At 41.8% G+C, this 17,009-nt stretch overlaps 1 protein-coding gene across 10 annotated transcripts in view; it reads right to left on the bottom strand.

The window, feature by feature from the left end:
- The window catches only part of MARK3 (microtubule affinity regulating kinase 3), a 116,911-nt gene that overhangs the window by 66,428 nt on the left and 33,474 nt on the right, over positions 1 to 17,009 (bottom strand). For all 10 annotated transcript variants that reach the window (XM_027521855.1, XM_027521857.1, XM_027521856.1 and 7 more), the window contains exon 3: positions 6,991 to 7,044. In XM_027521855.1, the coding sequence (XP_027377656.1) occupies positions 6,991 to 7,044 (54 nt within the window). The remainder of the gene's footprint in view (positions 1 to 6,990; positions 7,045 to 17,009) is intronic.

Here is a 17,009-nt window from a genome sequence, read left to right as displayed (position 1 = left end):
AATAAGACTCAAAATAGGTGGTTATACTGCATTAGTAGGGTTTGGGTTTTTTCTTTTCGGATTGCCATATTCACCACAGCTCCATATGAAAGAATGGAGAACAGTGTTGTACATGTTTCTAGACGACAGATGTTCAACTAGAAAAGAAAAAAATCTGGTCATTAACTGGAGTCATCAACACTGGAGCAGAGAGGCACAGGAAGAAGATCGCCTCCATCTCTCTATGTGTTTAAAGCTGGAGAAGTGCTAAGTCGCTTGCTTCAGTCATGTCCAACTCTTTGCAACCCTATGGACTGTAGCCCGCCAGGGTCCTCTGTCTATGGGATTCTTCAGGCAAGAATACTGCAGTGGGATGCCATGCCCTGCTCCAGGGGATCTTCCCCACCCAGGTCCCCTGCATTGCAGGCAGATTCTTCACCACTGAGCCACCACGGAAACTCTAAAGCTGGCTAACCAGCTATCACAAACATATACTAAGGGGAAAAAAATCAATTATTTCATTAATTTACATAGTTCTTGTTTTTAACTAAGCGGTTCCAGTTTAAGAAAGAGACGACGGACTGCTTATATTGATGTCACAGTATGGTGATCAAGAAGACTATTTTCTTAAAAAAAATGTATTTGGCTGTGTTGAGTCTTAGTTGTGGCTGCGGGATCTTCTGTTGCGGCACATGGACTCTCTAGTTGTGGCACTCCAGGTTCAGTAGTTGTGGGACGTAGGTTTAGGTGCTCCGCAGCATGTGGGATCTTAGTTCTCTGACCACGGATCAAACCTGCATCCCCTGTATTGCAAGGTGGATTCTTAACCACTAGACCACCAGTTAAGTCCCAAGACTATTTCCAAAATAACACAATCTCAGTCAGAAGAGGCCAGGGGAAGGTTAGGGAACCACCAAAAAGTTTACTACACACAGATGAGTGTTCCTTAAAGAGCCGGGGCATTTGAGGCTCCCCGTTCGCCCTGACACATCCTCTGGCTCAGGGCCTTACAGGGCCCTGCATACTTGCAGGCCTCTGCCGCCCATTGCTGCTGCTGCTCCTCAAATTGTCTGTGCAATCCTCCACGAATGCTCAATGAGGACCTCCATGTCAACATTGCAATGAGGACTGAAAATGTCTTTCCATGCTTCATTACTTACTGAAAAATATTTAGATCCTCAAGGCCTAGGTAAAATTTTACTGCAAACCACACAGGTTCACCCAGAGTCCACTGCACTTGTCTGACTTCTTATCGCAAGGCTTGGTTCAGAAGAACAATAAAGTTTCTCAAATGAATTGCTAAGAGGACACCCCTACACATTCCTCGCAACACTATCTCCTCACCCTGCACTTTAAAGCATAAGTTATTACTCAGGTATGGTGAGCCAAGAGGCTACGAGAAGACTACCACTAAAAGGATGGTTACTTAGAGTTCCCAAAAGGGGGCACACAGTGCCATCCAGGGCCTTGTGAGGGAGCACCAAGACGGGTCAGGAGGCAGAAAGAGCAAGGGGAAAGCATGGGCAAGTTTTTATCCTGGTTTCCACAGGAAAGGCAAGTCCAGGCAGGGCGAGCAGGCTGCGGACTGGTTCCTTTGGATAATTTCAGCAGATCTCAGGTATAAGTATAGTTGTTAGGTGCCCAGTACCTGCAGGGCAGAGAAGTAGCTGCCTCCTGGAGTTTAAGAGCAAGCAGAAGGCGTGGTCGGAGCACAGGCTCTGTGCTGCTTGGTCTGCACCTGAACAGTCCTCACAGGGGAGCAGTTTTCTATTTCCAGAAACTAGCAAATTCTGGGAATACTCTCTCCCAGATCAGACAGAGCATCGAGAATATAAAAAATAAGAAAATACAGTTCATACATCTTGCTCTGTTTTTCTTTATGGCACTGACATGACGGGACACCATGTATCTGTTCACTGCTACTCCCCCACTATGATGTCAAGTCCATGAAAGCCAGAACTTCATTTGGTTCAATGTTTATCATCAGTACTTGAATAATGCCTGGCACACAGCAGGTATTTACTAATAAGTGCTTGTTAAGTGAAGGAGTAAGTAAACAAATTTGCATTAAGACATGACTTATGCAAAGTTCAGACGGGGAGGTGGGGAACAAGGCTTTCTTTTCTTACGTACTTGAAATATTTCTTCAAACTTGAAATTATTAACTAACTTCTTCACCACCACTACAGAGAAGTCTCAAGTTAGTTCCCACCTCAACAAGCGAGATTTAATCACAGGAGGGTAGCGTAAGGAGAAGGCAGTGGCAACCCACTCCAGTACTCTTGCCTGGAAAATCCCATGAACAGAGGTGCCTGAAGGCTGCAGTCCATGGCATCCCTGAGAGTCAGACACGACTGAGTGACTTCACTTTCACTTTTCACTTTCCTGCATTGGAGAAGGAAATGGCAACCCACTCCAGTGTCCTTGCCTGGAGAATCCCAGGGACGGGGGAGCCTGGTGGGCTGCCGTCTATGGGGTCACACAGAGTCGGACACGACTGAAGTGACTTAGCAGCAGCGTAAGGAAATGCAATGAGTCCATCCTCTGGAGCTGGACTAAGATCTACATCTTTGCTCTATCACCTACGAACTGGACAGCTTGACTAGAATAACTTTTTAGTCTGTCTCCTCAATGGAAAATCAAGACGGCAGTAATACTCACCTAACAGAGTATGAAGAGGAAGATGCCCATCAGGCTAGTGAGTGTGAAAAAGCCTCTGCATGTGAGGACACAGGAAGCCCCTCTAGCATCTACCGACAATGCAATCCTATCCAGTGAAGGACCCAAGGACACTGCCTACAGCAAGTGCTCTGTTATCTAAACTGTGCTAAACACGCTTTCACTTAGAGTTCACGAGAGTTCAACTCCACGCTGACTACATCCACCATAAAATGACTGCTCGCACATCTATCAGCGAGGGGACTCTGGGCAGGTCACTTTACCTCCTGGCCTCTCTCTCCTGAATAACAGAGCCTACCTCATGAAACTGCTCCACAGTGTGATATGCGGAGACGGGGCATCCAGGAATTACGTTGGTTTAGATGAGGTCATGAGGGTGTTTCCTTATGATGGGATTAGTGCCCTTTTAAGCAGAGACATCAGAGAGCATGCACACATGCTCACACACCTTCCCCCCACTTTGCTGTGAAGACACAGTGAGATGGCAGCTCTCTGCAATCCAAAAAGCAAGCTCTCACCAGAACCCAGCCGTGCCGGCAACCCTGATTTTGGACTTCCCAGCCTCCAGAACAGTGTGAAATAAACAATTTGCAAAAGCCACCCCGTCTACAGTATTTTATTATAGCAGCTTGAGCAAACTACTCCAGTACGTTATACTAAACACGCAAATTTAAGCCATTATCAGAAGTAGTCTACAGCACATAGGTCCTATGAGACCCAAGTCAGAACCCACAATTCAATTCTTAAGCTTTACCTACTTCTTGTGAGGGTAAAATTAAACAAACAAACAAAAATATCTCTGGGAAAAGAATTTAAAAGAAAGAGAGAGAGAGAGAATATACATATATATATATTTATATTTATATATATATATATATAAATGATTCACTTTGCTGTACACTGCAACTAAAACAATACTGTAAATCAACTACACTCCAAAAAAAAAAAAGAAAATCTCCTACTCCCCCTCAAAATCAATATTAAACAGGATACACAATAATAACACTCAGTCCTTAGCATATGCTAGGAACTACACTCAGCTCTTCTAAGGGCTTTAAAATGTTAACTTATTTAATTCTCACCACAGCCCTAGAGATAAGGTTATTATTTCCATTTTAAAAACAGGGAAATGAAGATCCAGGGAGGTGACGTGTCACAAAGCTAGGCTAGGTTGAAGCCTAAACTCGAATCTATGTAGCCTGGCTTCACCATTTTCCCATCCATGACTCTATACTCCCTCTCTTCTTGTTAGTACTACTCCAAGATTAGAAAAGAAAATAACTTCAGGTGGGTTACACTCAGTGTACTGGCATGTCTTAATAAAGTCATAACTTGCTTCTTAATGACACACAAAACAAAACAAGATCGCAAGATCATCTGCATGTAACCAAATCACAGCTAAAAATGATTCTATAAAACCAGGAAGAAAACTACATTTTTTAAGCTCCTGTTGTTTTCAACAGCATTATAAGTACACAGTGTTACACATTTCTTTAAAGGCTGACCTAAAAGACATTTATAAACAGCAAAATGTCTCAGGGATAGTACTTAGAAATTAAGAAGTACGAAAAAAAAAAAACAGGAGAAAGATATATCTTACTAGAATCTAACATGTATTCACTCAGTGGCTGGAAAAATTAAAAGGAAAAATGAGGGAACTTGGCAGTGAAAATAACATCAGTTTACAAATACGCAGTCACCTCAGGTTTGCTTATCTGTGTTTATCAGACACGATCGTGTGTGAGCCAGGACACTGAGAACACTTTTAAACTATCGTAACATCAGTGATCAAACGCTGCCTGAATGAGCAGTGTGCACAGTTGTGGCAGTGGCAGTACAGAAAGATTACACACTGCGGACAGAACGCTCCTGAATGTGAATGCTGGCTCCTAAGGCTGTACACCAAGCTCCGGAGTTTAAGATCACAATATAAAGAGCTCTGCTGCTGACGCAGGTGTGATAACAACTGTAAGTGACGCTGAGGAAGAAAACCAGGTGCAAGAACCACTACTCCAGGGGCGTAAGATGCCAGGTATACATACCACTCTGCTGCCACTTTTCAATGGAAAAGGAACTCAGTAAAAAATAATTTTAAAGGAAATATTTATAGAACGCTTTTAATTTATAAGAAAAGAATATGAACACATGGTTTACAGCTTAAAACAATGCCCTAAAACTGAAAACATTACACTTCTCAGATTATTTAACTTGGATGGATCTTCCTTTTAGTATAAATCTTCTGTGAATGGTTCATACTTGTACTATGCCAAACAAATCTTAAAAGTCATACCTATTGTTCATGTGCCAAAATTAATGCTAAACATATCTGCATAATCAAGCTAACCAGACAACCTATCATGTACTGAATTGATAGTGATATAACAAACTGTAATTTGTAATAATAATAAAAAAGAAGAGTGGCAGTTAAAAACTATGACCAAAAATAATGAAAAAAGCAATCAAGCTTGAAACAAAAATTGCAATCAACTCAATACTATGACAAAATTCTTCCTAGAAAAATGCCACAATTCCAGTTATTTACAAGTACACTTGAACAATGGAAGATTTGTAACATCATTAGAATCCTCAGCAAACCTCTTTACATACTAATTTTAGTTCTGAATACCAAATTTTTATAACCCCTTACCTATTAATTAGCACCAAGTCCCTAGGTACATGAAGAAATCAAAGTTTAAGGAAAGGGATATAATTTCATCTTCAGAACAAAGGACTAGCTAGAATTTCTGGATACTTCCAGGGCCACCCTGAAAATCCTTAAGGCCCACTATGCCCTGCAGAACCACTCATTTAAATAACATTTTCAGTACAAGATAAAATCTACCTCTTTTCCCACCTCAACCTCTACCCCACCCCTCAATGATAAGATTTCAAAATCATGATGTAAATGGGAAATAACCATTGGAACTACATTAGAAATGTACATAAGGCATTATACTTAAAATACCTTATACATTGCTTTGCAATTTACAAAACTCTTTTATATGCATTATTTCATTGATATAACCCATCATGAAAAGATTAAATCTCCATTTAGTTATTTTTTATTATTTTCAATTGAAGTTTAGTTGACATACAATATTACATTTGCTTCAGGTGTACAACATAGTGATCTGACAATCAAATACATTATGAAATGATCACCATGGTAAGTCCAATTACCACCTGTCACCATATAAAATTATTATAACATTATTGACTTCGTTCCTTATGCTGTATGTTACACCCCCATGACTTGCTTACTTCGTAACTAGAAGTTTTTACCACTTAAGTCTTCCTTACCTATTTCACTCAATTCCCCTCTGGCAACCAACAGTTTTGCTCTCTGTAAGTCTATTTCTGTTTTGTCTGTTTGTTTTGTTTTGTAGATTCTACATATAAGTGAGATCACATGGTACTTGTCTTTGTCTCACTTATTTCACTTAGTGAAATTATCTCTGTTTTTAAAGATGAGAAACCCAATGTCAGAAAGTTAAGTGACTTGCTCCAGGTGAAGTTAGACATTCAGTTCAGTGACAGAGGACTTCCTGTTCTTATTTCTAGGTCTCCATACCTTCCAGCTACCACAGGCCAAGTCTAGAAATCTAATAAAGAATGCAAAAAGGCTTTGCAAAACTAAAAAGAACTAAAAGGATCTTTTTATGAAGAGTGCTAATCATTCACTGATGCACCAGTGAAATACCTATGACCAGGCCCTGCCTCAGCAAGTACATCTTCCCATGGGCCATGAGGAGCTTGAAAAGAGGCCCAGGTGATTTTAACATGAAGCACGTTGAGAACTTCTGAGCTACATCAGATGATACAAATGGCAGCAGTGTATTACAAACACATTTTCAACTATCAATTCAGGTTTACTTTTTTCCTTTCACATGAATTAATCATCACTCCTTAATTAGACATATAGTGATAGCTTAATAAAGCTAAAGTGCTGACTTGAAAAAAGATCACAGTATTAGCTGTAAAATATGTATAACTCTGCATTACACTAATTACATGAAAATACGTTTTTCTGTTTTTTTATAATTCTATTCTAGTCAATATTTAGAAAATTCAATTTGAAAGTACAGCCTTCAGTTTGTGCTATTAAGAACATTTAAAAATCATTATCTTCAACTGGAAAGGAAGGAAAAAAATTGAACAATACTGCATTTAAACAATATTACATTAAAGTAGTAGTCATCTGAGGAAGAGGAAGCTTTACTGTGTGCTAAACACAATAAAAATAACAGTACAGGTAATTAATGCACAAATTAGATGGCAATTAGCACTGAAAATCATTTTTTAAAAAAATACCGGCTGTTGGACCAATCTTACCTTTTGTAGACTTGTTGGATTCAACTGAGTTTTGTCAATTATTTTTATTGCAACCTAGAAAAAAAATAAATTAATAAATTTTAAGGATTTTAAGAATTTGGTGTGAAAGTCACTCATTCATGACCAACTCTTTGCAACCCCATGGACTATACAGTCCACGGAATTCTCCAGGCCAGAATACTGGAGTGGGTAGCCTTTCCCTTCTCCAGGGGCTCTTCCCAACCCAGGGATCAAATCCAGGTCTCCTGCATTGCAGGCAAATTCTTTACCAGCTGAGCTACAAGGGAAGCCCAAGAACACTGGAATGGGTAGCCTATCCCTTCTCCAGCCGATCTTCCTGACCCAGGAATCTAATCAGGGTCTCCAGCATTGCAGGCGGATTCTTCACCAACTGAACTATCAGGGAAGCCCAAGAATTTGGTAATCATAGATTAACTGGTAACAGGTTTGTAAACACCCAGACACGAGACATCGTTAAAAAACAAGTACTTAAAAACAAACCTTAAAAACTTAAAACTCAACTAGTTACAATTATTTAACATTTTATAAATATTTTATAATTGACAAGAGGGGCTTCATACAAATACGGGTACAACATTTTACATTTAAACAGACAAGGGGGGGACTCTCTCTCCCACGTGCATGTGCTCTATCTCTCTCTCTCTCTTTCTCTCTCTCACTATCTCTCCCCCTCACTCTCTCTCCCCAGCTCCCCACTCACTCCTCCACTCTCTTCTCTTCAAGTCTTGGATTCTCCTGCTATCTTCTAAATAAAATAGAGCTGTAACACTGATTTGCCTAAGAGCTGTAGCACAGTTTGTCCAAGACCCAAGAGCTGTGACCACCGAGGGCTTTAATGTCCGTCGCTCGAAATCTTTGTTGTGACGAGACAAAGAACCAAGGAACATACACTAGTGTGACATCTATGGTGCCGTGACTCGGATATAACCTGGCTGAAACAACCTCTGCGTGGAAGAGGCCAAGCACAACAGGAGCCCAACTCAGCAAAGCTCCCACGCTAGAAGCGGAAGGCGAAGAAACCCAGTGCAGGGGAAGGCCCATCGTGCTGGAAACCAGGACAACGAAAACCAAACTCAGCAGAAAGCTCACACGGCCCAGTCTCAGATTCCAGAAGACCTCCAGTTAAGAAACCTTGGACCACTGGACAAAACCCCGAGAGGGATTGTCAGAAGATCCTCTGACCAATCCTGAGGAAATCTGGCACACTGATGGAAGCAGCTTTGTCTTGGATGGAAAAAGAAGAGCCGGGTCAACCAGCTACAACATGCAGTGCCAGTTCAACAAAGATATAAAACTACAGCTGATCACAGAAGATATCACACACCCTTGGACACTGCTCTAAGGACTCTGAGGATTGAGACTAGCAAGAGGGGGAGGCCCAATACCCCTCGCCATCCCAGTTCAGCACAAAGTAGCCAGAAAGACCTTGACGCCCCTATTCCCAAAGAATTGGGCCTCCCATCTCTTGAGGGGGGAATGTTAGGTAGGCAGAATAGGGAAAAGGAGTCCAAAATGGCGGTGGCTAAAAGACAAGGAAGGTCCGAGGACCAGAGTGAAGACTTCAGGCAGAACAAACAGAACAAACAGCACTCCTGGCTAAGCCCAATTTGCATAGGGCATGCCCAGGTGGAGGAAAAAAACATATAAAAGGAGGAGCCAAAGCGCTTTCTCTCGAACTCTCTCTCCCACGGGCATGCGCGCGCTCTCTCTCTCTCTCTCTCCCCCCCTCCCCACACACTCCTCCACTCTCTTCACTTCAAGTCTTGGATTCTCCTGCTATCTTCTAAATAAAATAGAGCTGTAACACTGATTTGCCTAAGAGCTGTAGCATGGTTTGTCCAAGACCCAAGAGCTGTGACGCGCCGAGGGCTTTAATGTCCGTCGCTCCAAATCTTTGTTGTGACGAGACAAAGAACCAAGGAACATACACTAGTGTGACAGAAGGAATGATGCTAAAGCTGAAACTCCAGTACTTTGGCCACCTCATGCGAAGAGTTGACTCATTGGAAAAGACTCTGATGCTGGGAGGGATTGGGGGCAGGAGGAGAAGGGGATGACAGAGGATGAGATGGCTGGATGGCATCACTGACCCGATGGACGTGAGTCTCAGTGAACTCCGGGAGTTGATGGACAGGGAGGCCTGGCGTGCTGCGATTCATGGGGTCGCAAAGAGTCGGACACGACTGAGCGACTGATCTGATCTGATTATATAATTATCTTAAAACTTGCCAAATTATGAGGAAATTTTTCTTATATAACTTATATCAATTGATTATTTTTCTCTGGTAATTGGCCCTCAGTATTAAAAAATGTCCTCTCCAAAAAAATAAATAAATAAATAAATAGACAAGGGGGGAAAAAAACTCCCAGAAACCACACCAAAAGGGGGAGATATTATATAATGAAAATATTATTCATCATTTTTATCTAATCTGGGATCCAAATCGAATTCCAGCTGACTTATTTCAAACCCTAAAAGATTATACCATTAAAGTGCTGCACTCAATGTGCCAGCACATTTGGAAAACTCAGCAGTGGCCATGGGACTGGAAAAGGTCAGTTTTCATTCCAATCCAAAAGAAAGGCAATGCAAAGAATGTTCAAACTGTCGCACAACTGCACTCATCACACACGCTAGCAAAGTAATGCTCAAAATTGTCCAAGTGAGGCTTCAACATTATGTGAACCAAGAACTTTCAGATGTTCAAGCTGGATTTAGAAAAGGCAGAGGAACCAGAGATTAAATTGCCAACATCCGTTGGCTCATAGAAAAAACAAGAGAATTCCAGAAAAACATCTACTTCTGCTTTACTGACTACACCAAAGCCTTTGACTGTGTGGATCACAACAAACTGTGGAAAATTCTTAAAGGGATGGGAAAACCAGACCACCTTACCTGCCTCCTGAGGAACCTGTAATGCAAGTCAACAGGCAAGAGAATGAAACATGGAACAATAAACTGGTTCAAAATTGGGAAAGGATTATGCCCAGCCTATATACTGTCACCTTGCTTATTTAACTTATACGCAGAGTACACCATGCAAAATGCTGGGATGGCTCAATCACAAGGGGGAATCAAGACTGCCAGGGGAAGTATCAACAACCTCAGAAATTCAGATGATACCATTTTAATGTCAGAAAGTGAAGAGGAGCCTCTTGACGAAGAGGAGCCTCCTGAAGAAGATGAAAGAGTGAAAAATCTGGCTTAAAACTCAATATTCAAAAAGCTAAGATTATGGCATCACTTCACTGCAAATAGATGGGAAAAGTGGAAACAGTGACAGATTTTCTTTTCCTGGGATCTAAAATCACTGTGGATGGTGACTGCAGTCATGAAACTAAAAGACGCTTGCTCCTTGGAAGAAAAGCAATGACAAACCTAGACAGTACTTTAAAAAGTAGAGACATCACTTTACCAACAAAGGTCCACATAGTCAAAACTGTGGTTTTTCCGGTAGTCATGTAGGGATGTGAGAATTGGAACATAAAGAAGGCTAAGCGCCAAAGAACTGGTGCTTTCGAACTATGGTGCTGGAGAAGACTCTTGAGAGTTCCTTGAACAGCAAAGAGATCAAAGCAGTCAATCCTCCAGGAAATCAACCCTGAACATTCACTGGAACAACTGATGCTGAAGCTCCAATACTTTGCAGACCTGAGGCAAAGAGCTGACTCATTCAAAAAGAACCTCATATTGGGAAAGACTGAGGGCAAGATGAGAAGGGGGTGGCAGAGGAAGAGATGGTTAGATGGCATCACCAACTCTATAGACATGAAGTGAGCAAACTCCGGGTGACATGGAAGCCTGGCAAGTTGAAGTCCACGGGATCGCAAAGAGTTAAGACATGACTTAGCGACTGAACAACAACAGATATCCAAAACTAGGGGCTACAGACAGCAAGAAGGGGGGATAGGGTGACGACAGGGGACAGAAGGGGATGTAAGTGAATAGAGAGGCTGTACCAGGAACTAGGGAACATACATAATTAACCCAGCTTTACACCTGAGGTCCAGAACAACAAATGATCTCACCCCAAACTGACAAGGCTGTGTTCCTACCACGTGTCCCTCAGAACACAGATTCAAAGATTCTTTATCAACAGTTCTTGCACTTTTTGGTCCCTTTTATATTCTTAAAGATTATGCTGAACCAAATACAGGTTATATCTATCAATATTTGGGCTTCCTCGCTGGCTCAGCAGTAAAGAATCCACCTGCAATGCAGGAGCCGCAGGAGATGTGTGTTCGATCCCTGGATCAGGAAGAGTCCCTGGAGAAAGAATCAGCAATCCACTCCAGTATTCTTGCTTTGGAAATTCCATGGACAGAGGCGCCTGGTGGGCTACAGTCCATGGGGTAGCAAAGAATCAGACACAACTTAGCGACTAAACAACATCAACAGCAAAAAGACATATACTGTGTACTTGCACTTATATGAGGTTCCTAGAATATTCAAAGGCATAGATACAGAAAGCAGAACACTGGTTGCCAGGGCCTGGGGAGAAGAGGGAATGGCGAATTTAATGGATATAGTTTCAGTTTTAGAAGACGAAGAGTTCAGGAGATGAATGGTGGTGATGGCTGCACAACATTATGGATGTATGTAATATGACTGAAATACACATTTTAAAATAGTTAATACATTTTATACTATGTGCATGTTATCACAATAAAAAATGGGAGAAGTCCACTGCATGTTAATATAAATAACATTTTAATAAAATTCTCACATGTCCTCCTGTAGTCAATCGGTTACTGTATCACATGTCACACCGCTTCTGGAAAATTCTACTTTACAGTTGTGGAAAAGAATCAAAGAAGCAAATAATGTCTTAATGGTATTACCAAAACAGTTTTGATTTTGCAGACCCCCATTAAAAGGATCTCAGAACACATACAGGGGTCCACATTCCTACTTCAAGAACCCTGTACTACTCATATTAATGTTTTAAAAAACTGCTTAACATGGTTTAAAGCCTTCATCTGCCCATATATTTGATTACTTCCTAGGACTCTATTAGCCTCCTAATGAGCTAAAGAAAGGCATCCAGTGAGTCTGACCCTGGAGTGGAAGAAACCCACCACCCCTTCACCCCTGCCTGGGAGGAAAAAAATCAGAACTGGTGGAGGAGGGGAGAGTTAATGAGTGTACATGTCTGAAAAAGCAAAGTCGAAATTCTTATATTCAGAAAATTTAAGTCTTGATGGAAACTAAATAAAGCAAAAGGAAATACTGGCTTCTCACGTATGCAAATGATGACCACCTTTTGCGTACCTTGGTTGACGAGAGGACTCCTATTATAGCCCCAGCATACAGCCTGTACACAGGAAGCAGTCAGTGAACGCTTACTGCAGTGACCCGAGGCCTTGAACACTCGCATCAGTAACCACAGACACATCAGAGATGGAGACAGAACAGTGAAGAACAGGGTTTCTGATGTTTTAGCAAACATCAGTGTGGTTTTAAAATTACATTATTTCAAAGTCAAGGGACTTCCTCAACAGTCTAGTGGTCCACTGCAGGCGACACGGGTTCAATTCCTGGTCGGGGAAATAACATCCCACATGGCCATGCGGTGTGGCCAAAAAACCCCCACAAACTTTACTCTCATAAGTAATTTTATGTGGTATACTTGGATCTGCCCATTCCCAAAGAAACCCCTTTGATAACACTGTTCTGGCCACAATCCTGCTTTCTTTCTTCCTCTCATATCCAAATCCACCATAAATGCTGTCTTTCCAGTTCAATTTCTATTCTCCTCAGAGGCCCCTTGTTCACTCATTTCTTCTGCTCAGTATCCACCTTCTAGAGATTCCATTCTGATTCTGTTAGTACACATATTCACTTTCAAGTACTGCTGTTCAAATGGGAGAAGGAAATGGCAACCCACTCCACGGAGAATCCCAGGGACAGAGCAGCCTGGTGGGCTGCCGTCCATGGCGTCGCACAGAGTCAGACACAACTGAAGTGACTTAGCAGCAGCAGCTGTTCAAATAGTATCTAAAGCAAGATCAGTTCAAAACATGTTGCATTCAGCTAAATCTCACTGTGGACGAGAGGCTTTATCAAAAGCAAGAGTCCTCATTTAACACAATGCGTGTATGTGTGGCAATGAAAGCTGAAGGGGAAGCTCCTAATCCCTTCTTCCTTCCAGCTCCCTGCTGGGATGACTCAACTACCAAAATAACCCAGGGCCAGAGCTGGAGCCAGGAGAAGAGCTCCGACCTCGAGGCAACTGTGGGGCATCACTAGCTGCCTGAGAAAGACAGAGACCTGACAGACCACTCAGCCACGCCCAAGGTTGTAGAGGGTGTGTGTGTATGGGGGTGCTCTCAAGTGAGCTCACACCTGCACAACAAATGCCACGGGGGTTCACTAGGCAAGGAAACAGAAGTGTCCCTGCCACTGTGTAAAGTTCCGGGAAATTCCATTTGTTCCCCCTGATGCCTAAAGCAAAGTGGAAAATTACAAAATAGGAATAAAAGAGAGCTCACATGTAAGAAAGGCTTCCCTCAACATTCCTCAAATCAAGAGTCCAACAAACCTGCGGCAAACACCCAATGGAGAAAAATCTTTATCTTCCAGTTCCTGTCAATTAACTACTGGTCAAAAGACCCTTATATCCTGCTCCTGGCGGGTGTTAAAGCATTACAGCTTTTACAGAAGAGCAGGGGCAAGAAAGACTACCAAGTCCTATAGAAGTACACAGTGATCCAGAAGAATGGCATATTGGTCAGCTCAGGCTGTCACAGCAAAAATACCAGAGACAGGGTGGCTTAAAGAGCAGAAATGTATTTTCTCACGGTTTGGGAAGCTGGGCGTCAGGGATCGGGGCACCAGCACAGGCAGCTCCTCGTGGCGAGCAGACGCTCAGCTTCTCACCGTGTCCTTATGAGGTGGAAAAAGCAAGCAAGCTCTCTGGTGTCTCCTATATGCACACTAATCCTATCAGATCGGGTGCCTACCCTTATGACCTAATTTAACCTAAATATTTCCACAAAGGCTCTATCTCCAAATAAGCTTTTACATCTGAATTCTGGGGGACACAATTCAGTCCACAGCAATGGAGAACAAGCCTACCAACTTCAAATTAAACCTAACAATGCAAAGCAAGATGAGTGCCTGTCACGAGCACAAGGCAGAGTCACAGAGGCACACAAGTTAATGAACGCTGTGCGGCTCCATGATTTTAAGAGGAGAACACACAGAATAACCTGCGGTGTTTTAGAAGTCATTATAGTGGTTATCTCAGGGGGAGGAAAGTGAAGTGATTAGAAGGAGCTAGAAGGGAGGACTTCTGGGGTTTAAGTCATGGCGTATTTTTGCTCTGGGTCATGGTTTTGCAAATACTTATATTTTTTTCTCAATGTGTGCACTATATTTCAATATGGAGTTAATTTTTTTAAAGTCAGTGATGACTTTTAAAAACTACAGTCCAAAAGTCAATAGCTAATGATGCCTAAAATTCAAAAATAAGAAAAAAACCTAAAGAACAGTTTAAAAGGCTGAAAGTGCAATTTATAGATTCAATGCAATCCCTATCAAGCTACCAACAGTATTCTTAACAGAGCTAGAACAAATAATTTCACAATTTGTATGGAAATACAAAAAACCTCGAATAGCCAAAGCGATCTTGAGAAAGAAAAATGGAACTGGAGGAATCAACCTACCTGACTTCAGGCTCTACTACAAAGCCACAGTTATTAAGACAGTATGGTACTGGCACAAAGACAGAAATATAGATCAATGGAACAAAATAGAAAGCCCAGAGATAAATCCACGCACATATGGACACCTTATCTTTGACAAAGGAGGCAAGAATATACAATGGATTAAAGACAATCTCTTTAACAAGTGGTGCTGGGAAATCTGGTCAACCACTTGTAAAAGAATGAAACTAGAACACTTTCTAACACCATATACAAAAATAAACTCAAAATGGATTAAAGATCTCAACGTAAGACCAGAAACTATAAAACTCCTAGAGGAGAACATAGGCAAAACACTCTCTGACATACATCACAGCAGGATCCTCTATGACCCACCTCCCAGAATATTGGAAATAAAAGCAAAAATAAACAAATGGGACGTAATTAAACTTAAAAGCTTCTGCACATCAAAGGAAACTATTAGCAAGGTGAAAAGACAGCCTTCAGAATGGGAGAAAATAATAGCAAATGAAGCAACCGACAAACAACTAATCTCAAAAATATACAAGCAACTCCTCCAGCTCAACTCCAGAAAAATAAATGACCCAATCAAAAATGGGCCAAAGATCTAAATAGACATTTCTCCAAAGAAGACATACAGATGGCTAACAAACACATGAAAAGATGCTCAACATCACTCATTATCAGAGAAATGCAAATCAAAACCACTATGAGATACCATTTCACACCAGTCAGAATGGCTGCGATCCAAAAGTCTACAAATAATAAATGCTGGAGAGGGTGTGGAGAAAAGGGAACCCTCTAAAACTGTTGGTGGGAATGCAAACTAGTACAGCCACTATGGAGAACAGTGTGGAGATTCCTTAAAAAACTGGAAATAGAACTGCCTTATGAGCCAGCAATCCCACTGCTGGGCATACACACTGAGGAAACCAGAAGGGAAAGAGACACATGTACCCCAATGTTCATCGCAGCACAGTTTATAATAGCCAGGACATGGAAGCAACCTAGATGTCCATCAGCAGATGAATGGATAAGAAAGCTGTGGTACATATACACAATGGAGTATTACTCAGCCATTAAAAAGAATACATTTGAATCAGTTCTAATGAGGTGGATGAAACTGGAGCCTATTATACAGAGTGAAGTAAGCCAGAAGGACAAACACCAATACAGTATACTAACGCATATATATGGAATTTAGAAAGATGGTAACGATAACCCTGTATACGAGACAGCAAAAGAGACACTGATGTATAGAACAGGCTTATGGACTCTGTGGGAGAGGGAGAGGGTGGGAAGATTTGGGAGAATGGCATTGAAACATGTGAAATGTCATGTATGAAACGAGATGCCAGTCCAGGTTCAATGCACGATGCTGGATGCTTGGGGCTAGTGCACTGGGACGACCCAGAGGGATGGTATGGGGAGGGAGGAGGGAGGAGGGTTCAGGATGGATTTTCTTTTTAAATTAATAGTAGAAAATAAGGAAAAAAAAATAATAATAAAAGGCTGAAAGTGATTAGGAAACTGGGGTGGGGCCAGGGAACACTTAAAAAAACCAGCATCGATTCTTTAAACTGTGTAATAGATCATTAACTTGAATAAAAATAACTAAAGGGCTTCCCTGATAGCTCAGTTGGTAAAGAACCCACCTGCAATGCAGGAGACTCTCGTTTGATTAAGAAGCTCTTTCGTACCCATAGTGAGTACTTTCAGTTAAAGATGGCACACTAATCATGTGCGTTCGCTCTTCTCCCATCTGACAGTCCCATTAAACAATAAAGATTAAATGACCAAAAAAAAAAAAAAAAAATGGCAAAGAGAATGGGAGAGGTAGCACCAGCGAACAAGAGATCTGAAACAATTTCTGGGAGACAAAAATCAGAGGTACACACAACAGGGCACACACAAGCCTAGAGTATGCTCAAGGAAGTATACAACCCAGGAAAAACTTCACTGACCACAGAAAACAATTCAATGCTGTGTACATGAAGGTCCGAGTGAAAGGCCAACTTTCATCCAAGCCACTGTGGAGCTAAGCCAGCCAACTCCACACACCTCATGTAAAGAGCTCTCAGGGTGCTTCTGATTCCTCCGCTCTTGAAAATGTTTTCAAGACACCTGAGTTCAGTTCAGTTCAGTCGCTCAGTCGTGTCCAACTCTTTGCGACCCCCTTGAACTGCAGCACTCCAGGCCTCCCTGTCCATCACCAACTCCCAGAGTTTACTCAAACTCGTCCATGGAGTCGATGATGCGATCCAACCATCTCATCCTCTGTCGCCCCCTTCTCCTGCCTTCAATCTTTCCCAAAGCCTACAATCTTTCCT

Source organism: Bos indicus x Bos taurus, chromosome 21 (genome assembly GCF_003369695.1).
Source record: "Bos indicus x Bos taurus breed Angus x Brahman F1 hybrid chromosome 21, Bos_hybrid_MaternalHap_v2.0, whole genome shotgun sequence".
NCBI lineage: Eukaryota > Metazoa > Chordata > Mammalia > Artiodactyla > Bovidae > Bos > Bos indicus x Bos taurus.
This window is presented reverse-complemented; position numbering and strand designations above follow the sequence as displayed.